The sequence below is a fragment of the Gopherus flavomarginatus genome, chromosome 14 (genome assembly GCF_025201925.1).
Source record: "Gopherus flavomarginatus isolate rGopFla2 chromosome 14, rGopFla2.mat.asm, whole genome shotgun sequence".
In the NCBI taxonomy this organism is placed as follows: Eukaryota; Metazoa; Chordata; order Testudines; family Testudinidae; genus Gopherus; species Gopherus flavomarginatus.
Genome location: NC_066630.1, coordinates 351,816 through 376,768, shown reverse-complemented (window position 1 = coordinate 376,768; position 24,953 = coordinate 351,816). Strand labels below are relative to the sequence as shown.

Here is a 24,953-nt window from a genome sequence, read left to right as displayed (position 1 = left end):
TAAAGGGCGGGTCACCTGAGCCCAGGGCAGTGGAGTGCGAAACGCTGAGCAGAGTGGCTGAAAAGGTATGCTGGGATACCTCCTAATACCCTGGAGGCCAATAAAAGCGCTTTTGGTGGCCACACTTGATGACCAGTGCTGCATCACCAGCGCTGGAATTGCTACACCCCAAGCAGACCAGGTGTACAGCCAGCGCTGCAGCCAGGGAGTTGCAGCGCTGGCTGTGCTTTGCAAGTGTGGACACAGAGTGAGTTGCAGCACTGTAACCCCATCACCAGCGCTGCAACTCTCCAGTGTAGCCAAGCCCTGTGTAAAGGAGCTTAACTGCATTTTCATTTAGCCAGAATGAAGGTTGGCTGGCATGCCCATCAACTTTAATGGTGTCTGTGATTGCATGTAGATCAGACACACTTGACTGCAGCCATTAATGTCTTTAAGCATAACAATATATAATCATTCCTCTCTTTACAAAATATTTGTAAATATTATTGCATTGTTTATTACAGGCTATTTATCCTGCAAATGAGACTCTGTTCTCAGTCTAGCACTATTTACTCTGCCTTGATTTACCTATAGTTGTCTGTTTTAATAGCTGAGATTGCATGCGGTTTTTTGGTGCTAATTATTCCCATAAGCTGGAAATGAAGAATCCAGTGAAAAGTGGATGATAAAGTGCCATTTTCTTTTCAGAAAAGCCATGTCAAGTGGAGCAACTAGACCGAATCCTTCTGTCTGGGGTCTATAATGTGCGCAAAGGGAAGACACAGTTGCACAAGTGGGCAGAACGCTTGGTCATTCTCTGTGGCACCTGCCTCATCGTATCCTCAGTGAAGGATTGCCATACAGGAAAGATGCACATTCTGCCTCTTGTTGGAGGGAAGGTGAGGCTCTTGGGCCTAACTGGTTCTTTGTTAGTTTCCTGTAGGTAAGATGTGAGAATGAAGGGGCCACTAGGAATTATGTTCCCTACAAGAAGTCAGTCTAGGCCTCTTTAGTGAAAGTCTGTGTTAAGATGTTCGAATACATCTGCCTCACTCCTCTCTGCTTATTTACTAGGCAATCTTTAGTTTAATAAAACAGTGAAAGGAATGCAGGTTCTGGGCTTCAGCCATAAATTACATGATACTTTTACATGTATTGGTTCTGTCCAGCAATTTACCGTGACCCAGAAGTAACTACTTATCAGGTCTGTTCCCCTAGTTCCCGCACATATGGTGCTGGGGGTGCTACTACACTCCCTGGCTTGAAGTGGTAATAACAAACAAAATACATGGTTTCTACATTCAGCACCCCTACTGTAAAAATTGGTCTGTTTCAACAGAGAGGTTCTGAAGAGGAGTTCTTGCTGTCTATCAGCTAGAGGGAACTAACTTGACTGTACTTTGTGGAGTGTCTTGTATTGGTTTTGTTTAACATTTCCCCCCTCCCTGCATTTCAGATTGTTTAATTGCAAAGCTATTTTTGTTCTTATTTCTCCCATTTCAGGTGGAAGAAGTGAAGCGTCGGCCGCACTCGCTTGCTTTCAGCTCTGCTGGTGCACAAGCTCAAACCTACCATGTTTGCTTTGAAATGCTATCAGAGTACCAGAGATGGCACCGGCAGGCATCCACGGTGAGGCCTAATAAGCTGTAGGTGTGGGTGCTCTGATATCGGGCAAGAGGAAAGACAGCTTGGAGAGTTTTGGAACAAGCTTACTCTTGAGAACAGCTTCTAACTTGTATTCTTAGAGAGTACCGAGGTCACCTATGTAGCAGCTATGAGCTGTAGTTCTGCGCTATCCCACACTGATAGCACTATTCATATTAACCAAGCATCTGAAGTTTATTGCGGTCTTCAAAACTAATCCCAGAGACTAACTTCTCTTTCTTCCCAGCTACAGCAGTCTATAAGTCTTCCTATTGCCTTGGCTGCATCCACCTGAACAATGTGCTAGACTCACAGAGAGCATCTCTGTTGGATTTGAGTTAGCACAGAATCCAAATATGACCAGAGGAGGTGGATTCTGTTCAGGTCCACATTCTTATTCCACATCAGAGCAGAGTCAGAAGGGGATGGCTTCAATGTTGAGCTTCACTTCAACATCCTGTTCATGTGGCAGGCCCATTAAATCTTGAAGGGATTGCATTTCTGGCATCATTTTCTCTCCTTGCAAGTAAGGAAGAAGCAGAAAAAATGAGCATGATGATTCTCACAACTCGGTGCTGTGCCAACCTGGGTGTCTGAGACCCTCTTCATTGTTGGATTTTTGGGTATCAGATACTTCAGGTGCATTGGCACAGACTCATTTGGTATTGGCTATATCAGACTTGTGTTTTATATTGGGTCTCTTTGCTTCGGTACTCCTGGCGTTGGAGATCTCTGCATCAGGACCTTTAGCACTGGACTCTTTGTCACTGGTCAGATTGGAATCCACTGCATCCTCCATATTGGGTGTGCCATTATCCGGTCTTAGCCCCTGAGATTGGCTGTTACAGCATCCCCTGTTCCTTTTGTTCCAGGCTTTGGTAGTGAGTCCAGTTCCAGTGATACTCACCTTGTCAGCACCTCCTTAGAGTGGCTTTGTCATTATAGCGGGGAAGCCTATTCTGCTTTTCTGATTCTATGTTTCACTGGTGCCACACCCTAGTGGAATCAGTCCTGAGACTCAGGAGGTTCTAGAGTTGACATTACCATTGTCTGGGCAAGAGGACTTTGGAGCAAGGGATCTCACTGTGAAGCCCAAACTCACAGTGAGGGAACTAGTGATATACCAGAAATAGCCAGAGAAAAGGATGAAATTTATTAGAGATCTGGAAAGTCTGCTGTAATGAGGCACTCTTATTGGTCATTTTGCAGACCACGAGAACCAGGGGGACATTCAATGACACTGAAAGGAAATACATTTAAATCTAATCTAAGGAAATACATTTTTGTTTAACCAAAAGCCAAGAGTTTTCCAGGATTCAACAAAGACGAGATGTTATACAGGTAGTAAGGACGTCCACAGTCACATTAGGTAGAATTAAAAATGGGATGTAAACCATCAAGCTTCAGTCATGAGCCAGGCTTTAACTGCCAGACAATGTTTCTCTGTGGACAAGTTATTCCATGACTGTCTGTTACAGGGTTTCTTGCACCCTCATCTGACACGTATTGTCCACTGTCAAAACGAGAATTCTGGACTAGATGGAGCACTGGTCTGATCCACAGAGCATGTTTATTGGTGATTGATGGGCTGTGCTAACTCAGGCCTTAGATAGTTTCAGCTTCTGATGTGAAATACAGGTTAAGAGATAATCTCTTATGTTTGTTTTGGCGTATAAAACATCCCATTTCTCCATGCTAGATCTTTTCTGTTTTTGACTTGCATTTGTTGTTCTCTGCTTTACATTGATTGGCCTGAATGCTAACAAAGGCTTCTTGTGTAAAGTGTATGGCTTCCACCATATATGCCAATGTATACGTGTTTTCACTACTAAAGAGTTTGCTCTTATGTAGTATAATAATTTGTGAAAATAATGCAGAAACTGCAGATGATACAAAATGCAGCTGTCTGCTTCTTCCATTGGCTTCCAGTTTGCTTCCAATGCAAGTTTAAGGCAGAGGTTGCAATTGTCAAAGCAGTTAATAGATCGTTCCCCAGTGTAGTAGGGGCTTATTGGCACTGGACCCATCTGTTGCCTCACTTTAGCTCCTTTCTCCCCTTCCCTCTAGTTTAACCACCATAGTTGGTGCTTTTGAATTACCCTTGCCTTATGGGGTCTGGTTTATTCTCAAAATAATAGTTAGCCCACCCTGCTTTTCCAGGCTCGCCAGTTCCTTTTAGACCTTCCCAGTGCTCAGTAGTCCTTCCAGTTGTTTACCAGGGTTTTGCCCTCTTTCCAGAACTTCCCAATCCTTTATAATCCTGTCCCCGCTGAGATTTTCTTCCTGCAAATCTCTCAACTGAATTTTTTTCCATAGTCATAAAATCCAAGGATAGAAGAGAGCATTGAGATCATCTAGTTTGACCATCACCTTCCCAGCAGGTTCCTTTCCCTGTGCTTGGGAACTGTGGAAAATTGTCTCTATCCTGATTTCATTTGAGTCTTCCTAATGGAACACAAGCTGTCCTTATATCTCTCAGCATGCCCTTTTACGTAGTCACACGACTTTTTGCTATTCCCTTAGACCCCTCACTTGAAAAGCAATTCTGTGAAAGGAGGCCAATCTTCGTATGGGTGCATGTGCATCCAAGGACCAGTGCCTTGTTACACCCAGCTGCATAAGAGACCAAATATCAATCTTCGAACTGCCAAGAGAGTTTTGCTCCTGTGGGAGAGTGCAGATCAAAAAGCTCAAAGTGAGCACCTCTAGGAAATGTTGCAAAACCTTCTTCTTTGAAAGTACCTTTCCAGCATAAAAAGAATGGCATTCACAGCACTCCAAATACAAGCAAACAGAACATAAGAACGGCCATATTGGGTCAGACCAAAGGTCCCTCTAGCCCAGTATTCTATCTTCCAACAGTGGCCAATGCCAGGTGCTTCAGAGGGAGTGAACAGAACAGATAATCAAGTGATCCATCCCCTGTTACCCATTCCCAACTTCTGGCAAACAAACTAGGGACACCATGCCTGCCCATCTTGGCTAATAGCCATTGATGGACCTATCCTCCATGCACTTGTCTAATTTTTTTTGAACCCTCTTATAGTCTTGGCCTTCACAATGTCCTCTGGCAAAGAAACCCTACTGGGTAATCACTGTTTCCATTCTGTCTGATGTTGAAGGTGCTCAGATATTATGCAGATAGGCGGTGGCACTAAAGCCTAAGATAAATTAGATACTTGTCTCACCTTGGATTTCCCCTGCAGTTTAGGTTGGCTGGTATTCTGAATCAAAAAATGTATGCAAGTCAGAGCAGTGCCTTTCCTGTGCCCTTCTCCATGCTTGTGTATAGACTCATAGACTCATAGGTCAGAAGGGACCAATCTGATCATCTAGTCTGACCTCCTGCACAAGGCAGGCCACAGAACCCCACCCATCCAATTTTATACAACCCCTATCCCAGGACCGAGTTATTGAAATCCTCAAAAATGGTTTGAAGACCTCAAGCTGCAGAGACACCACCAGCAAGCGACCCGTGCCCCACGCTGCAGGGGAAGGCGAAAAACCTCCAGGGCACCTGCCAATCCGCCCTGGAGGAAAATTCCTTCCCGACCCCAAATATGGCGATCAGCTAAACCCTGAGCATGTGGGCAAGAGTCACCAGCCAGCACCCAAGAAGGAGTTCTCCGCAGCAACTCAGTACCCATCGCATGCAACATCTCCCCGCAGATCATTGAGCAGACCTGTCTGGTGTTAATTCAAGATCAATTGCCCAAATTGACGATCCTATCATAACATCCCCTCCATATACTTATCAAGCTTTGTCTTAAAGCCAGGAAAGTCTTTTGCCCCTACTACTTCCCTCGGAAGGCTATTCCAGAACTTCACTCCCCTAATGGTCAGAAACCTTCGTCTAATTTCAAGTCTAAACTTCCTAATATCCAGTTTATACCCATTCGTCCTCGTGGCTACATTAGTACTAAACTTAAATAATTCCTCTCCCTCCCTAACGTTAACCCCCTTGATATATTTATATAGGGCGAGCATATCCCCCCTCAGCCTTCTTTTGGCCAGGCTAAACAAGCCAAGCTCTTTGAGTCTCCTTTCATAAGGCAGTTTTTCCATTCCTCGGATCATCCTCGTAGCCCGTCTCTGAACCTGTTCCAGTTTGAATTCATCCTTCTTGAACATGGGACACCAGAACTGCACACAGTATTCCAGATGGGGTCTCACCAACGCCGTATACAACGGTACTAACACCTCCTTATCCTTGCAGGAAATACCCCGCCTGATGCATCCCAAAATCGCATTTGCTTTTTTAACAGCCGTATCACATTGGCGACTCATAGTCATCCTGCTATCAACCAGTACCCCAAGGTCCTTCTCTTCCTCCGTCGCTTCCAACTGATGCGCCCCCAACGTATATCCAAAATTCTTATTATTAATTCCTAAATGCATGACCTTGCACTTTTCACTATTGTATTTCATCCTATTTCTATTACTCCAGTTTACAAGGTGGTTCAGATCTTCTTGAATAGTATCCCTGTCCTTCTCCGTGTTAGCAATACCCCCCAGCTTCGTGTCATCCGCGAACTTTATTAGCACATTCCCGCTCTTTGTGCCAAGGTCAGTAATAAAAAGGTTAAATAAGATCGGTCCCAAGACCGATCCTTGAGGGACTCCACTGGTGACCTCCTTCCAGTCCGACAGTTCACCTTTCAATACGACCCTCTGGAGTCTCCCCTTTAACCAGTTCCTTATCCACCTTACAACTTTCATATTCACTCCCAGCTTTTCCAATTTAACTAACAGCTCCCCGTGCGGAACCGTGTCGAACGCCTTACTGAAATCTAGGTAAATTATATCTACCGCATTTCCTTTATCTAAGTAATCCGTCACCTTCTCAAAGAAGGAGATCAGATTGGTTTGGCACGATCTACCTTTAGTAAATCCGTGTTGCAGTTCGTCCCAATTACCATTGACCTCTATGTCCTTAACTACTTTCTCCCTTAAAATTTTTTCCAAGACCTTACATACTACAGACGTCAAGCTAACAGGCCTATAATTACCCGGATCACTCTTTTTCCCTTTCTTAAAAATAGGAACTACATTAGCAATCCTCCAGTCATACGGCACAACACCCGAGATTATCGATCGCTTAAAAATTCTCGCTAACGGGCTCGCAATTTTACGCGCCAGTTCCTTTAATATCCTCGGGTGGAGATATTTGTAAACCTGTTCTGGGTGGGCTGAATTTGCCTCTGATAGATACCTGCGGGGTTTCATTTTCTTGTGCTTTGTTGGCACTTGTCTAGCTTGTTCCACCAATAAACTTTCATTGAATTGAACTGGAAAGAAAATTGTAAATGTAGCTGTAACTCTGTTGCCCTTTTCTTTTTTTTCAGGTGGTGTCTCAGAGACTCAGCACAGTTGATTTGTCTTGTTATAGCCTTGAGGAGGTACCTGAGCATCTCTTCTACAGTCAAGACATCACCTACCTCAACCTGCGACATAACTTTATGCGACTGGATGGATCAGGGGGTCTTGACTCTCTTTGCAGGTCTGCAGAGAACTATTTTCTATTACATTTTGCGGTTCTGGAATATACAGTCGGGTGAGGAGGCAGGAGTACACTGAGGGTCCATGGTCCTTGTGGGAAGTTGACAGGCTTGTAAGAGATTGGTCTTTGGGAGGATTCTGCCTACCTCAAGGTGATGAAGACTAGGAAATATAATTTTTGTCTCCATTCACTGTTCAACTTCCAGCAATTTACAGTATGTACAAGCTGTCCTTCCACATGTTCCTTTCATATTAAGGATGATTGTGCTGAACCTTGTGTGGTGATATGCTGTTACATAGAGAAGATATGATGGTGATTATAATGCCATTTGCTAAACAGTCTGGCAGCATAGTTAGATATAAGAACAAATGCTGAGGGAGAATATGATAAAACAGTCGAGTAAAAGCTTGTACTAAGGAATGCAAGTATAAAAGAAGCCCATTTTAATTAATCTTTAATGCTGTCACAAATTCAGAATCGGTAGTGACTGCGAGACTCCAGCTTTACACTGGGAACTTGTAATCAGCCATTTACTGGGTAGTGGGAGATGCATGATGGATTGTATTCTGGGTACAACTAGCTCCAATAAGTAGGAGAGTGTAGGGACCCAAATGGACCTAAAAATAAGAGAACTTTAAAAACAAATCCCAAAATAAATCAGACTCCATTGTAAAGGATGGAGCGGGGCATTCTTTCTTCCTGCAGGTCCCTGTCTTCTTTTACATCCTAACAAGGGGTTCTGGCAGTTACTTTGTGAAATATTGAAAGCCAGCTGGTGTCCTACAGCAACATAATCAAATAGCTGTGTTCCTGTGGCAGGATTATTTTGGAAATCTGCAAAATGCTCCTCTAATTTCTCCATGTATTTTTAGGTGCCCGTCTCCATAGTATTTGGTCTCCCTCCTCCTGCAGAGCAATGAAATATTCAGGTGACCATAGGTACAGGTGAAAGAATATGCCATTTCTGTGCATTTTCATCAAGGGCTAGAGTCTAGTTTATTATCCAGGTTCTTCTGTTTCTAAGCTTATCTTGGTTTCCTACCTGCTTAGTTGCAGTGATAATAGTATCAAGTATCAGAGGGGTAGCCGTGTTAGTCTGGATCTGTAAAAGCAGCAAAGAATCCTGTGGCACCTTATAGACTAACAGACGTTTTGGAGCATGAGCTTTCGTGGGTGAATACCCACTTCTTCAGATGCATGTGGTGGAAATTTCCAGGGGCAGGTATATATATGCTAGCAAGCAAGCTAGAGATAACGAGGTCAGTTCAATCAGGGAGGATGAGGCCCTGTTCTAGCAGTTGAGGTGTGAAAACCAAGAGAGGAGAAACTGGCTCTGTAGTTGGCAAGCCATTCACAGTCTTTGTTCAATCCTGAGCTGATGGTGTCAAATTTGCAGATGAACTGAAGCTCAGCAGTTTCTCTTTGAAGTCTGGTCCTGAAGTTTTTTTGCTGCAGGATGGCCACCTTAAGGTCTGCAATAGTGTGGCCAGGGAGGTTGAAGTGCTCTCCTACAGGTTTTTGTATATTGCCATTCCTAATGTCTGATTTGTGTCCATTTATCCTTTTCCGTAGAGACTGTCCAGTTTGGCCGATGTACATAGCAGAGGGGCATTGCTGGCATATGATGGCGTATATTACATTGGTGGATGTGCAGGTAAATGAACCAGTGATGGTGTGGCTGATCTGGTTAGGTCCTGTGATGGTGTCGCTGGTGTAAATATGTGGGCAGAGTTGGCATCGAGGTTTGTTGCATGGATTGGTTCCTGAGCTAGAGTTATTATGGTGCAGTGTGCGGTTACTGGTGAGAATATGTTTCAGGTTGGCAGGTTGTCTGTGGGCGAGGACTGGCCTTCCACCCAAGTCCTGTGAAAGTGTGGGATCATTGTCCAGGATTGATTGTAGATCCTTGATGATGCGTTGGAGGGGTTTTAGCTGGGGGCTGTATGTGATGGCCAGTGGAGTCCTGTTGGTTTCTTTCTTGGGTTTGTCTTGCAGTAGGAGGCTTCTGGGTACACGTCTGGCTCTGTTGATCTGTTTCCTTATTTCCTCGTGCGGGTATTGTAGTTTTGAGAATGCTTGGTGGAGATTTTGTAGGTGTTGGTCTCTGTCTGAGTGGTTAGAGCAGATGCGGTTGTACCTCAGTGCTTGGCTGTAGACAATGGATCGTGTGATGTGTCCGGGATGGAAGCTGGAGGCATGAAGGTAGGCATAGCGGTCGGTAGGTTTTCGATATAGGGTGGTGTTAATGTGACCATCACTTATTTGCACCGTGGTGTCAAGAAAGTGGACCTGCCGTGTAGATTGTTCCAGGCTGAGGTTGATGGTGGGATGGAAGCTGTTGAAATCGTAGTGGAATTTTTCCAGAGTCTCCTTCCCATGGGTCCAGATGATGAAGATGTCATCAATGTAGCGTAGGTAGAGAAGGGGTGTGAGTGGATGAGAGCTGAGGAAGCGTTGTTCCAGGTCAGCCATAAAGATATTGGCATATTGTGGGGCCATGCGGGTGCCCATAGCAGTGCCACTGATCTGGAGATATATATTGTCATCAAATTTGAAATAGTTGTGTGTAAGTATAAAGGCACAGAGCTCAGCAGCCAGTTGTGCTGTGGCATCATCAGGAATAGTGTTCCTGACAGCTTGTATTCCATCTGTGTGTGGGATGTTTGTGTAGAGAGCCTCTACATCCATGGTGGCTAGGATGGTGTTTTCTGGGAGGTGACCAATGCATTGTAGTTTCCTCAGGAAATCAGTGGTGTCACGGAGATAGCTGGGAGTGCTGGTGGCATAGGGTCTGAGTAGAGAGTCCATATATCCAGACAGTCCTTCAGTGAGAGTGCCAATGCCCGAGATGATGGGGCGTCCAGGATTTCCAGGTTTGTGGATCTTGGGTAGTAGATAGAATAACCCTGGTTGGGGCTCTAGGGGTATGTTGATTTCTTCTGGTGTTAGTGTAGGGAGTGTCCTGAGTAGATGCTGTAGTTTCTTAGTGTATTCCTCAGTGGGATCTGAGGGAAGTGGCCTGTAGAATTTGGTATTCGAGAGTTGTCTGGCGGCCTCCTTTTGGTAGTCAGACCTGTTCATGATGACAACGGCACCTCCTTTATCAGCCTCTTTGATAATGTCAGGGTGGTTTCTGAGGCTGTGGATGGCATTGCGTTCTGCACGACTTAGGTTGTGAGGCAAGCGATGTTGTTGTTCCACGATTTCTGCCTGTGCACGCCGGCGGAAGCATTCAATGTATAGGTCCAGACTGTCATTTCGACCCTCAGGAGGAGTCCATGTGGAGTTCTTCTTCTTGTGCTGTTGGTGGGAGGGCACCTGTGTATCAGTGCACTGTTCAGTGTTGTCCTGGAAGTATTCTTTGAGTCGGAGACGGCGAAAGTAGGCTTCCAGAGCGCCACAGAACTGTATCCTGCTGGTGGGGGTGACAGGGCAGAAAGAGAGTCCCCGAGATAGGACAGACTTTTCTTCTGGGCTGAGTGTGTAGTTGGATAGATTGACGATATTGCTGGGTGGGTTAGGGGTACCATGGTTGTGGCCCCATGTGGCAGGTAGGAGTTTAGACAGCTTACAGTCCTTTTTCCTTTGTAGAGAGGTGAAGTGAGTAATGTAGATCTCCTGTCTTATTCTAGTGAAGTCCATTTGTATAGAAGTTTGGTTATTAATGAGGGTCTCCAGGTTGGAGAGCTCTTTTTTGATGTTTTCCTGTTTGCTGTATAGGATGCTGATCAGGTGATTCCTCAGTTTTTTTGATAGAGTATGGCATAATCTCTCACTGTGGTCTGTGTAGTATGTAGATAGCAGTGGATTTTTTACCTTTAGTCCATTTGGTATTATGTCCATCTGTTTGCATTTGGAAAGGAAGATGATATCTGTCTGTATTTGTGCAATCCATGCAACAAACCTCGATGCCAACTCTGCCCACATATCTACATCAGCGACACCATCACAGGACCTAACCAGATCAGCCACCCCATCACTGGTTCATTTACCTGCACATCCACCAATGTAATATACGCCATCATATGCCAGCAATGCCCCTCTGCTATGTACATCGGCCAAACTGGACAGTCTCTACGGAAAAGGATAAATGGACACAAATCAGACATTAGGAATGGCAATATACAAAAACCTGTAGGAGAGCACTTCAACCTCCCTGGCCACACTATTGCAGACCTTAAGGTGGCCATCCTGCAGCAAAAACACTTCAGGACCAGACTTCAAAGAGAAACTGCTGAGCTTCAGTTCATCTGCAAATTTGACACCATCAGCTCAGGATTGAACAAAGACTGTGAATGGCTTGCCAACTACAGAACCAGTTTCTCCTCTCTTGGTTTTCACACCTCAGCTGCTAGAACAGGGCCTCATCCTCCCTGATTGAACTGACCTCGTTATCTCTAGCTTGCTTGCTAGCATATATATACCTGCCCCTGGAAATTTCCACCACATGCATCTGAAGAAGTGGGTATTCACCCACGAAAGCTCATGCTCCAAAACGTCTGTTAGTCTATAAGGTGCCACAGGATTCTTTGCTCCTTTTAGTGATAATAGTAGATTTTCTGGCTGGAGAAACTGTAATGGTCCTTTTAGACCTTCCAGGGTCTGTTGTAGTATTTGAAAAGTGAGAAAAAAAACTAGAAACCATGACATTAGAATAATGAAATTTCCTGAGCAGCTTTCAAGATGCTGTTTGTTTTCCTTGTCCCTGGGTAGGAGCAGCAGTGTGGCAGGATCCTTAGACTGATTGCCGTTGGCTATGCAATTAAGTCTGCATTCTAGACTTAATATGCCAAAAACTGGACTTCTTGTCTCTCTCCCTGGCAGGTGTCATTGCCCAAAGAAGCTGAAACTCCCCAAAAGAAAGGAGTTTAAGGAGATCTGCATCTCAGTGGCCAGTAGCCAATCTGGTATAAATGTGTGAGACTAGTACTATTGTGCCCAGGATGCAGCTTAGTGGGCATTTCCACTTTCTGCCTTTTAAACTGATTTCTCATGCATGATCACTAGATATCCATATGTCTCAGACCACAGCCTTGAGAAAGGAGTCACACACCTTACGCAAGAGGAATCGTTAGTCTATACATTTGAGACAGAATGTTGAGCATGGGAGTCTCTTATTAGAGGTGGACTGTTTTAACTCTGAGGCAGTGTATGTGACATTCCCAAAGAATTTTAAAAACAAGATTTAGTAAGTATCAGGGGGGTAGCCATGTTAGTCTGGATCTGTAAAAGCAGCAAAGAATCCTGTGGCACCTTATAGACTAACAGACGTTTTGGAGCATGAGCTTTCGTGGGTGAATACCCACTTCGTCAGATGCATGTAGTGGAAATTTCTAGGGGCAGGTATATATATGCAAGCAAGCTAGAGATAATGAGGTTAGTTCAATCAGGGAGGATGAGGCCCTGTTCTAGCAGTTGAGGTGTGAAAACCAAGGGAGGAGAAACTGGTTCTGTAGTTGGCAAGCCATTCACAGTCTTTGTTTAATCCTGAGCTGATGGTGTCAAATTTGCAGATGAACTGAAGCTCAGCAGTTTCTCTTTGAAGTCTGGTCCTGAAGTTTTTTTGCTGCAGGATGGCCACCTTAAGGTCTGCTATAGTGTGGTCAGGGAAGTTGAAGTGTTCTCCTACAGGTTTTTGTATATTTGCCATTCCTAATATCTGATTTGTGTCCATTTATCCTTTTCTGTAGAGACTGTCCAGTTTGGCCGATGTATGTAGCAGAGGGGCCTTGCTGGTATATGATGGTGTATATTACATTGGTAGATGTGCAGGTGACTGGACTGGTGATGGTGTAGCTGATCTGGTTAGGTCCTGTGATGGTGTCACTGGTGTAGATGTGTGGGCAGAGTTGGCATCGTGGTTTGTTGCATGGATTGGTTCCTGAGCTGGAGTTACTATGGTGCAGTGTGCAGTTACTGGTGAGAATATATTTCAAGTTGGCAGGTTGTCTGTGGGCGAGGACTGGCCTGCCACCCAAGGCCTATGAAAGTGTGGGATCGTTGTCCAGGGTGGATTGTAGATCCCTGATGATGCGTTGGAGGAGTTTTAGCTGGGGACTGTATGTGATGGCCAGTGGAGTCCTGTTGGTTTCTTTCTTGGGTTTGTCTTGCAGTAGGAGGCTTCTGGGTACACATCTGGCTCTGTCGATCTGTTTCCTTATTTCCTCGTGCGGGTGTTGTAGTTTTGAGAATGCTTGGTGGAGATTTTGTAGGTGTTGGTCTCTGTCTGAGTGGTTAGAGCAGATGCAGTTGTACCTCAGTGCTTGGCTGTAGACAATGGATTGTGTGATGTGCCTAGGATGGGAGCTCAAGGCATGAAGGTAGGCATAGAGGTTGGTAGGTTTTCGGTATAGGGTGGTGTTAATGTGACCATCACTTATTTGCATGTCTAGGAAGTGGACCTCCCGTGTAGATTGTTCCAGGCTGAGGTTGATGGTGGGGTGGAAGCTGTTGAAATCGTGGTGGAATTTTTCCAGAGTCTCCTTCCCATGGGTCCAGATGATGAAGATGTCATCAATGTAGCGTAGGTAGAGAAGGGGCGTGAGTGGATGAGAGCTGAGGAAGCGTTGTTCCAGGTCAGCCATAAAAATATTGGCATATTGTGGGGCCATGCGGGTGCCCATAGCGGTGCCACTGATCTGGAGATATATATTGTCATCAAATTTGAAATAGTTGTGTGTGAAAATAAAGGCACAGAGCTCAGCAGACAGTTGTGCTGTGGCATCATCGGGGATAGTGTTCCTGACAGCTTGTATTCCATCTGTGTGTGGGATGTTTGTGTAGAGAACCTCTACATCCATGGTGCCTAGGATGGTGTTTTCTGGGAGGTGACCAATGCATTGTAGTTTCCTCAGGAAATCAGTGGTGTCACGGAGGTAGCTGGGATTTAGTAAGAATACAGAACAAAGATCCAAATAAAACAAAAGAAACAGTTTGCATGGTACTTCTATTCTTGTGCTCATCAAGAGCCAAGCTGGGTAGGTACTACTTCTGCTTAGTTATAGTAGGGTATTAGTTTTCCATTTCTAGAGAGTCTTCGTTTTTTGTGCCAGTCTCTGAGGCTTTGTCTTCACTAGTGAAAAAGGTGTATTTTTAGCATGTGTTAGCAGGTAGAGGTAATCTGTGAATAAACCCTGGGGGGAGCCTAGACAGCTAACGTGTCAGGTTTACCTTGACCAGCTAACATATATGTTAAAATTACAACAGCCTCATCTACACTAGACGTGCATATTGTGATGGGGCAAGGCCAGATGGCTACAGTAAAGTAGTAAGGAACAGGTATGTTAGCCCCAGGCTAACCAAATCCCTAGTACCATGGTAATCAAATGGCAGTTGCTCTTTGTTAATCAAGACACCTGGGGTCAATTAAGATCTTACTAGAAGGCAGTGGAGATAACTGCATTGACTGGGCCACCTGAAGGCAATCAAGGGCTGGCTGGAACTAGTTAAAAGCCTCCCAGTTTGTCAGTGAGTTTGGGGCTAGTTAATCTCCTGTTCTAACATTTATAGTCCCTAATCCAAGGTATTTATCTAGCAGACAGATAATTGTCTGCTTTGCTTCTGAGTTTAAAGAGATGGGAGTGTTATGTAACTCTTAGTCTGTCGACACTAGAAACACTGCAGCTGCACTGCTACAGCGCTTCAGTGTAGGGTTCTCCTGTTGCTGTAGTAAATCTTCCCCCCAACAGGCAATAGCCAGTTCGACTGAAGAATTCTTCCATTGACCTAGAGCTGTCTACCTGGCTTTAGGTCGGTTTAACTACCTAGCTCTGCATTTTTCACACTCCTGAGCAATATAGCTGGGTTGACCTGACTTTACTTCTGCTCTATATTGGGTAAGACAAGAGAAGTCTAATGTTATGAATAAGGCTACAATTTAGTCAGAGGTTGCAGAAGTCACGGAATCTGTGACACCCAGCGACCTCTGTGACTTCAGCCTGTGGTGGTCAGGAGTTGCAGGGTCCCCCACTACCCGTGGGGGCAGGGAACTGTGAAGTACCCCACCGCCTCTGGTGGCCCCCAGAGCTCCAAGCTGCCACAGATGGCGGGGTACTCCTGAGCTCATGGCGATGGTGGGGGAACCTCCGAGCTCCTGGCCGCGGCAGGGGCCCCCAGAGCCTCCAGTGGCGGAGGAACCCCTGACCTTCCGGCTGCTGCAGGCAGCAGAAAACTCCGCAGCTCCCAGCTGTGGCAGGGGAGCCCCTGAGCTCCCCACTGCCATGGGCCTGTGGTGCTGCAGGCGATAAGGATACTCCGCACCCCCCAGCTGCTGCAGGCGGCTCCTAACCCTTGTGCAGCTGTCCCACTTCAGGCAGTGTGGGAACCTGCAGATCCCCATTTTGTCAGGGATATTTTTAGTAAAAGTCACGGACAGGTCACATCTTCCATGAATTTTTCTTTTTTGCTTGTGACCTGTCTGTGACTTTTAGTAAAAATGTCCATGACAAAATCTTAGCCTTAGGTATATGTTATTGATGGATTACAGCCTGTTTGGTGTTGGAAATGCCGTGCTATTGCTCGTTTGAGAAGAGGAGATGTCATATTTAGGAAAGAACTTGGACTACTTCAGAGAACCTTTGTGCTTGTCCTTGTATATGTATTTGTCACTAACCACTATGCTTTATGAATAATTTGTACACTTGACATTTAGGTTCTCTCAGCTGAAAGGCCTGAACCTGTCCCATAATATGCTGGGGGAGCTTCCTATATTACTGTGTGAGATCTCCACTCTGACTGAACTCAACATTTCCTGTAATGGGCTTCATCACCTGCCAAGCCAGATTGGCAACCTGTTCAAGTGAGTTATTTGACTTTTGTCTTGGCCCTTAAACACCTCTCATCTGTGGTTATAGACTTGCCCTATGTCTTGGTTTGAGTGCAGACAGAGTAAAGGCATCACTGTTGAGGCAGGTCCTCTTGCTCTGTGACCCTTACTGAGAACCCAAGAGTGACTTTCACAGTATGACCCAAGGAGGCCCTAATGCCAACTGACCAGTGTGTTACAGGAATGTCCTGATTCTGGTACATACATTCTGGTGCACTAAAAATGTCGTGTGTGGGCTTACATGAAAGCCAGGATCACACTGGTTATTAATATAGCTGTGAAATGTATGTACAGATACTGCGTAAGGAGTTGTGTGTATATACACTGAAAATATATTCTTAGAGTTTGTATTGTAGAACGAATCACCAGCAGGAGTGAAAGAACAAGTTTTCTGGCAGACGAGTAAATTAAGCATTATAAATGGATGCCTATTTACATACAAAGTTATCAAAGAGATGTGAAGTCAGCAGGGAAGGAGCACTGAGGAAAAACGAATTACAGGTGGTTATACAGGGTACGTCTGCACTACAGGATTATTCCGATTTTACAGAAACCGGTTTTTTAAAACAGATTGTATAAAGTAGAGTGCATGTGGCCACAGTAAACCCATTAATTCGGCTGTGTGCGTCCATGTACCGACGTTAGTGTCGATTTCCAGAGCGTTGCACTGTGGGTAGCTATCCCATAGCTATCCCATAGTTCCCACAGTCTCCCCCGCCCCTTGGAATTCTGGGTTGAGATCCCAGTACCTGATGGGGCAAAAAACATTGTCGCGGGTGGTTCTGGGTACAGCCTCCCTCCTCCTCCATGAAAGCAGCAGACAACCGTTTCACGCCTTTTTTCCTGGGTGAACTATGCAAACGCCATAGCACAGCAAGCATGGACCCTGCTCAGCTCAAGACCGCAATCGTGGACGTTGTAAACACTTTGCGCATTCTTGTGCAGTCTGTGCTGAACCAGGACCTGCAAAACCAGGCGAGGAGGAGACGGCTACGGCTGCGTGGCGACGAGAGTGATGAGGACATGGACACAGAATTCTCTCAAACTGCGGCCCCTGCGCTTTGGAGATCCTGCTGGTAATGGGGCAGATTCTAGCCATTGAACACTGATTTTGGGCCTGGGAAACAAGCACAGACTGGTGAGACTGCATAGTTTTGCAGGTTTGGGACGATTCCCAGTGGCTGCGAAACTTTCGTATGCGTAAGGGCACTTTCATGGAACTTTGTGACTTACTTTCCCCTGCCCTGAAACGCCAGAATACCAAGATGAGAGCAGCCCTCACAGTTGAGAAGCGAGTGGCAATAGCCCTCTGGAAGCTTGCAATGCCAGACAGCTACCGGTCAGTCGGGAATCAATTTGGAGTGGGAAAAACTACTGTGGGGGCTGCTGTGATGCAAGTAGCCAAAGCAATCATTAAGCTGCTGCTGCGCAAGGTAGTGACTCTGGGAAATGTGCAGGTCATAGTGGATGGCTTTGCTGTAATGGGATTCCCTAACTGTGGTGGGGCAATAGATGGAACCCATATCCCTATCTTGGCACTGGAGCACCAGGGCACCCGGTACATAAACCGCAATGGGTACTTTTCAGTGGTGCTGCAAGCACTGGTGGATCACAAGGGACGTTTCACCAACATCCACGTGGGATGGCCAGGAAGAGTTCATGACGCTCGCGTCTTCAGGAGCACTACTCTGTTTAAACGGTTCCAGCAAGGGAATTGCTTCCCAGATCAGAAAATAACAGTTGGGATGTTGAAATACCTGCAGTTATCCTGGGGGACCCAGCCTACCCCTTGATGCCATGACTCATGAAGCCATATACAGGCAGCCTGGACAGTAGTCAGGAGTTGTTCAGCTACAGGCTAAGCAAGTGCAGAATGGTGGTAGAATGTGCATTTGGCCGTTCAAAGGCGCGCTGGCGCACATTACTGACTCACTCTGACCTCAGCCAAACCAATGTCCCCATTGTTATTGCTGCTTGCTGTGTGCGCCACAATCTCTGTGAGAGTAAGGGGGAGACCTTTATGGCGAGGTGGGAGGCTGAGGCAAATCACCTGGCCGCTGATTACACGCAGCCAGACACCAGGGTGATTAGAAGCGCACACCAGGAAGCGGTGCGCATCAGAGAAGCTTTGAAAACAAGTTTAATCACGGGCCAGGGTACGGTCTGACTGCTGTGTTTGTTTTCCCTTGATGAACACCCTCCCTTGATTGACTCATTCCCTGTAAGCAACCCACCTTCCAGCTTCGATTACAGCTTGCTTTCTAAGGAAATAAAGTCACTATTGTTTAAAAATCATGTATTCTTTATTAATTCATTATAAAAAGAGGGAGAGAACTGAGAAGGTACCCTGGGTGTGGTTTGGGAGGAGGATAGGAGGGAAGGAAAAGGCCACTAAAAAAATTTCAAAGTAATGACAGCCTTTTGGTTGGGCTGTCCATGGGGGTGGAGTGGGCGGGTGCACGAAGCCTTCCCCCACGCTTTTTTACACGTCTGGGTGAGGAGGATATGGAACATGGTGAGGGTGGTTACACAGGGGCTGCAGCGGCACTTTGTGACCCTGCTGCTGTTCCTGAAGGTCCACCAGACTTCGAAGGACGTCAGTTTGATCATGCAGCAGCCCCAGCGTTGCATCCTGCCACCTCTGATCTTCCTGCCGCCACCTCTCATCTCGAGCGTCCCTCCTGTACTCACGTTCGCTGTCATCTTTCCTGTAATTTGATACTGCGTCCTTCCACTCATTCAGATGAGCTCTTTCATTGCAGGTCACTTCCATGATTTCCGAGAACATTTCGTCTTGCGTCTTTTTTTTTCCGCCGCCTTATCTGAGATAACCTTCGGGATGGAGTAGGGAGGCTTGAAAAATTTGCAGCTGCATGAGGGAGGGAAAAAAGGGAGAGAAGTATTTAAAAAGATACATTTTACAGAACAATGCTTATACTCTTTCATGGTGAACAACACTATTCACCTTACATAGCACATGTGATTTCACTACAAGGTCGCATTTTGCATCTTAATATTGAGTGCCTGCGGCTCTGGTGTTAGAGATCTCACAGACGCAGGTCTGGGCAGCAGAATTCAGCTTGCATGCATCCATGGTAAGCCATTGTCTTTCGACTTCTGCAGCCTTCATGTACACAGTGCCCTCCTTTCCCAAATACCAAGCAAATCCCATTCAGTGCTGCTTCTTTCCTGTTAACGTGCAGCAGCAGAAACCACCCACCCATCCAATTCTCTGGGATGATCGCTTTATCCCTCTCCCGACCGCATGGCTGGTATCATGAAAGATCACTGCTAGCTAAACGCGAAAAAGCTCAGCGCCAATCCGCCCCCCTGCCCCCTGGCTTGGCTGCCTTCAAGGAAGGATTTCTTTTAAGCAACAGGCAAACAGCCCAGTAGGAATGGCCATGTGTCAAGGTTTTTTCCCCACTCTGAACTTTAGGGTACAGATGTGGGGGACCTGCATGGACCCTTCTATGCTTAATTACTAGCTTAGATCTGGTAACACTGCCACCACCCAGAATTTCAGTGTCTAGGCCACTTTCTGTCCCCCCAAAACTTTCCCCTCCCTGGGTTGCTTTGAGAGGCTTCACCAATTCCCGGGTGAACACAGATCCCTTGGATCTTAAAACAAGGAGGAATTAACCATCCCCGCTCCTTTCACCCCCCCACCAATCCCTGGTGAGTCCAGACCCAAGACCCTTGGATCTTAAAACAAGGAAAAATCAATCAGATTCTTAAAAAAAAATTTTTTTTAATTAAAGAAAGAAAGATAAAAATCATCTCTGTAAAATCAGGATGGAAAATGCTTTGCAGGGTAATCAGATTCCTATAGACCAGAGGGGGCCCCCCCAGCCTTACGTTCAAAGTTACAGCAAACAGAGGTAAAATCCTTCCAGCGAAAAGAAACATTTACAAGTTGAGAAAACAAACATAAGACTAACACACCTTGCCTGGCTAATTACTTACAAGTTTGAAACATGAGAGACTGATTCAGAAAGATTTGGAGAGCCTGGATTGATGTCCGGTCCCTCTCAGTTCCGAGAGCGAACAACAACACCACAAAGAGAACAAACAAAAGACTTCCCTCCACCAAGATTTGAAAGTATCTTGTCCCCCTATTAGTCCTCTGGTCAGGTGTCAGCCAGTTTACTAAGCTTCTTAACCCTTTACAGGTAAAAGAGACATTAACCCTTAACTATCTGTTTATGACACCATGTCTGTCCCCTTAATTAAATTCCTGAATTTCAGCTAGGTTACCATGAACAATATCACTCTCCTGAGGATAACACAGCGAGATAAAGAACAGATGTTGCTTGAATGCCAGCAGTCACTGGGACCATATGCAGCTAGGCTTTGTCATGCAATGATACCAGATTACTTGCTACTTGCATGGCGTGGTCAAGTGTCCTACCATGGAGGACGGAATAAGGCTGCCCTGCCCAGAAACCTTCTGCAAAGGCTTTTGGAGTACCTCCAGGAGAGCTTCATGGAGATGTCCCTGGAGGATTTCTGCTCCATCCCCAGACTGTTAACAGACTTTTCCAATAACTGTACTGGTCACGAATGCATCCCAAGTCCTCAGGGCAAATTAATCACTAAAAAACGCTTGCTTTTAAACCATGTTTTATATTTACAAAGGTACACTCACCAGAGGTCGCTTCCATGGCTTCATTGTCTGGGCTAGTGGCTTGGGAGGGTTGGGAGGGTAATTCTGTCTGGGTGAGAAAAAGCTCCTGGCTGTTGGGGAGAACGGAGTGCTGTGTGCTGTCTGCAAGCTCATCCTCCTCTTCCTCCTCCTCATCTTCTCTGTCCGCAGAATCCTCAGGCATGGCTGAGATTACCAACCCCACCTCGGAATCCACGGACAGGGGTGGGGAACTGGTGCCGAACCCCCCTAGAATTGCATGCAGCTCAGTGTATAAGCGGCATGTTTTCGGCCCTGCCCCGGACCTTCCATTTGCTTCTTTGGTTTTCTGGTAGGCTTGTCTGAGCTCCTTAACTTTCACACGGCACTGTACTGAGTCCCTGGTGTGGCCTCTCTGCATCATGGCCTTGGAAATTTTTTCAAATGTTTGTTCATTTCGTCTTTTGGAACGGAGTTCTGTTAGTATGGAATCCTCTCCCCATATAGTGATGAGATCCAGTACCTCCCGTGCGGTCCATGCTTGAGCTCTTTTTCAATCCTCAGGAGACTGCATTGTTACCTGTGCTGATGAGCTCTGTGTGGTCAGCTGTGCTGGTGAGCTCTCCACGCTGGCCAAAGAGGAAATGAAATTCAGAAGTTCGCTGGGCTTTTCCTGTGTACCTGGCCAAGTGCATCCAAGTTCAGATGGCTTTCCAGAGCGGTCACGATGGTGCACTGTGGGATACCGCCCGGAGGCCAATACTGTCGATTTGCGGCCACACTAACCCTCATCCGCCATGGCAATACCGATTTCAGCGCTACTCCACTCGTCGAGGAGGAGTACAGAAACCAGTTTAAAGAGCCCTTTATATCGATATAAAGGGCCTCGTTGTGTGGACGGGTGCAGGGTTAAATCGGTTTAATGCTACTAAATTCAGTATAAACGCATAGTGTAGACAAGGCCACAGTCTCTGAATACAGACAGTGAACTATAGGGAGTATAGGTAGATGGTAAAGAATACACCCTCCTATTCTGGACCCAGGAAGTAAACAAGCAGTGTGTCTACATTCATGAAAATGGCATCTCACCCAACTTTGGTTGAAAATGCTGCAGAGGACTTCAGTGGTGAGAGAAATTTTAGACAGAAAGCTAGCCTGTTAGTTAAGTTCAGTTTCTAGAAAGTCTTTTGTTATTTTGTTTTATATGTAACCGTTTGCTTCCGCTTACTCACTATTGCTTGAATTTTTGATGATAAACTTCTTATTGTTTTCCACTATAAATATTGCCAGATCTACATTACAGAGTTATGTCAATATAAGGCAGCTTACATCGACCTAACTTTTTAAGTATCTACACCAGGATTTGTCAAACAGGGGTCGCCGCTCTTTTAGGGAAAGCTCCTGGTGGGCTGGGCTGGTGTGTTTACCTGCCCCGTCCGCAGGTCCGGCCGATCGCGGCTCCCACTGGCTGCAGATTGCTGCTCCGGGGAGCTGCTGGAAGTGGCACAGGCCGAGGGACTTACTGGCTGCCACTTGCAGCAGCTCCCATTGGCCCAAGCAGCGATCCGCGGCCACTGGGAGCTGCGATCAGCCAGGCCTGTGGACACGGCAAGTAAACAAACCGGCCCAGCCTGCCAGGGGCTTTCCCTACACAAGCGGTGACCCCTATTTGAGAAACCCTGATCTATACTACATTGTTGCTTCTGCCAATGTAATTCCCTCACTACACCAGCTTAATTACTCCACCTACATAAGAGTTGTAACACTGAGGTCTATATACTTAGAGTAACGCAGTGTTTGTGTAGACGCTGTGTTACTTACATTGCCTGTCAACTTGGCACCAAGCTCCAAGCCGGGAGCCCAACCTCTCAGCCCCCCAAACTGTCCCCCGTAAGTTGAGGCAAGTGCTCCTGGTGAGCACGCGCACCACCAACAGAAGGGTAGTGTGGGTGTGAAAAATTGCAGTAATTACTGCAGTGGCAGTACATTGACCTAACGTAGGTAGACTTAGTTGTCATCATCAGAGGAAAGCTCCGCACTGACCTGAATGCACCAACTCAAAGCAGCACGAAATCCTGCCATAACAAGAGATGCAAAACCTGTAGACATATCTCCACTGCTATGATGATGAACACAATACACCTTTCAAGATACATGTGTCCTGCGCATGCCTATCACAGTGTATGGTGTACCTTATCCAGTGCATTAAACACCCCATTAATAAATGTGTGGGTGAAATGAGACAATCACTATGCTCTCGCATGAACTCACAGAAAGATGCTGAAAGACAAAAACACCAGATCACCTGTGAGTGAACCGTTTTCACAAGGCAGTCACTTTGTATTTGACCGATCAGTCCTCATCCGTAAAGGAAACCTTCAGAGTACTATGACAGTGCTGGGCAACAGTAGCTGTACCAACACTCTGATAACTGGATCACCAATTAAATCACCCTGGAATAAACCTGAGGGGCAAAACTGTGTCCAGTTGAGCAATTGGGGATGGGTTGGAGAGAGCTACAAGGCTAATTAACCCAAAAAGTAGAAAAGGTACAGGAAGGAAGTGCCAAGTTGGGGGAAGAGACTGAGTCTTAAAACATAAGAATGGCCATATTGTATCAGATCAATGGTCCATCTAGCCTCGTATTCTATCTTCCAACAGTGGCAAATGCCAGGTGCTTCAGAGGGAGTGAACAGACCAGGTACTCATCAAGTGATCCATCCCCTGTCGTCCATTCCCAGCTTCTGGCGAACAGGTTAGGGACACTTTAGAATGTGGTTTGGCATCCCTGCCCATCCTGGCTAATAGCCATTGATGGATCTAGGCTCCATGAACTTATCTAGTTCTTTTTTGAACCCTATTATAATCTTGGTCTTCACAACATCCCCTGGCACTGAGTTCTACAGGTTGACTGTGCATTGTGTGAAGACTTGTACTTCCTTTTGTTTGTTTTAAACCTGCTGCCTATTATTTTCATTTGGTGACCCCTTGTTCTTGTGTTTTGAGGAGGAGTAAATAACACTTCCTTATTTACTTTCTCCACACCAGTCATGATTTTATAGACTTCTATCATGTCCCCCCCTTAGTCGTCTCTTTTCCAAGCCAAAAAGTCCCAGTCTTAATAATTTCTCCTCATATGAAAGCTGTTCCATACCCCTTCTCTGTACCTTTTCCAATTCTAATATATCTTTTTTTGAGAGGGAGCGACCAGATCTGAACACAATATTCATGATGTGGACATACTGTGGATTTATATAGATGCAATATGATATTTTCTGTCTTATTATCTATCCCTTTTTTAATGATTCCCAACATTCTGTTAGGTTTTATGACTGCCACTTCAAATTGAGTGGATGTTTTCAGATAACTATCCACAGTGATTCCATGAGCTCTCTCTCTCTCAAGTGGTAACAGCTAATTCAGACCCCATCGTTTTATCTGAATAGCTGAACATAAGAATATAAGAGCGGCCGTACTGGGTCAGACCAAAGGTCCATCTAGCCCAGTATCTGTCTACCAACAGTGGCCAATTCCAGGTGCCCCAGAGGGAGTGAACCTAACAGGCAATGATCAAGTGATCTCTCTCCTGCCATCCATCTCCATCCTCTGATAAACAGACGCTAGGGACCCCATTCCTTACCCATCCTGGCTAATAGCCATTTATGGACTTAGCCACCATGAATTTATCCAGTTCCCTTTTAAACATTGTTATAGTCCTAGCCTTCAAAACCTCCTCAGGTAAGGAGTTCCACAAGTTGACTGTGCGCTGTGTGAAGGAGAACTTTCTTTTATTTGTTTTAAACCTGCTACCTATTAATTTCATTTGGTGACCCCTAATTCTTGTATTATGGGAATAAGTAAATAACTTTTCCTTATCCACTTTCTCTACATCGCTCATGATTTTATATACCTCTATCATATCGCCCCTTAGTCTCCTCTTTTCCAAGCTGAAGAGGCCTAGCCTCTTTAATCTTTCCTCATATGGGACCCTCTCCAAACCCCTAATCATTTTAGTTGCCCTTTTCTGAACCTTTTCTAGTGCTAGAATATCTTTTTTGAGGTGAGGAGACCACATCTATACACAGTATTCGAGATGTGGGCGTACCATGGTTTTATATAAGGGCAATAATATATTCTCAGTCTTATTCTCTATCCCCTTTTTAATGATTCCTAACATCCTGTTCGCTTTTTTGACCGCCTCTGCACACTGCGTGGACATCTTCAGAGAACTATCCATGATGACGCCAAGATCTTTTTCCTGACTCGTTGTCGCCCATCATATTGTATGTATAGTTGGGGTTATTTTTTCCAATGTGGATTACTTTACACTTACCCACATTAAATTTCATTTGCCATTTTGTTGCCCAATCACTTAGTTT

At 45.6% G+C, this 24,953-nt stretch overlaps 2 protein-coding genes across 5 annotated transcripts in view; one reads left to right on the top strand and one right to left on the bottom strand.

Moving 5' to 3' along the window:
* IST1 (IST1 factor associated with ESCRT-III) overlaps positions 1-24,953 on the bottom strand; it is a 578,781-nt gene that overhangs the window by 252,317 nt on the left and 301,511 nt on the right. The window lies entirely within an intron of this gene.
* The window catches only part of PHLPP2 (PH domain and leucine rich repeat protein phosphatase 2), a 147,197-nt gene that overhangs the window by 64,903 nt on the left and 57,341 nt on the right, over positions 1-24,953 (top strand). For all 4 annotated transcript variants that reach the window (XM_050922905.1, XM_050922906.1, XM_050922903.1 and 1 more), the window contains exons 4-7: positions 691-881; positions 1,486-1,611; positions 6,972-7,126; positions 15,777-15,923. In XM_050922905.1, coding sequence (XP_050778862.1) covers positions 691-881; positions 1,486-1,611; positions 6,972-7,126; positions 15,777-15,923 — 619 coding nt within the window. The remainder of the gene's footprint in view (positions 1-690; positions 882-1,485; positions 1,612-6,971; positions 7,127-15,776; positions 15,924-24,953) is intronic.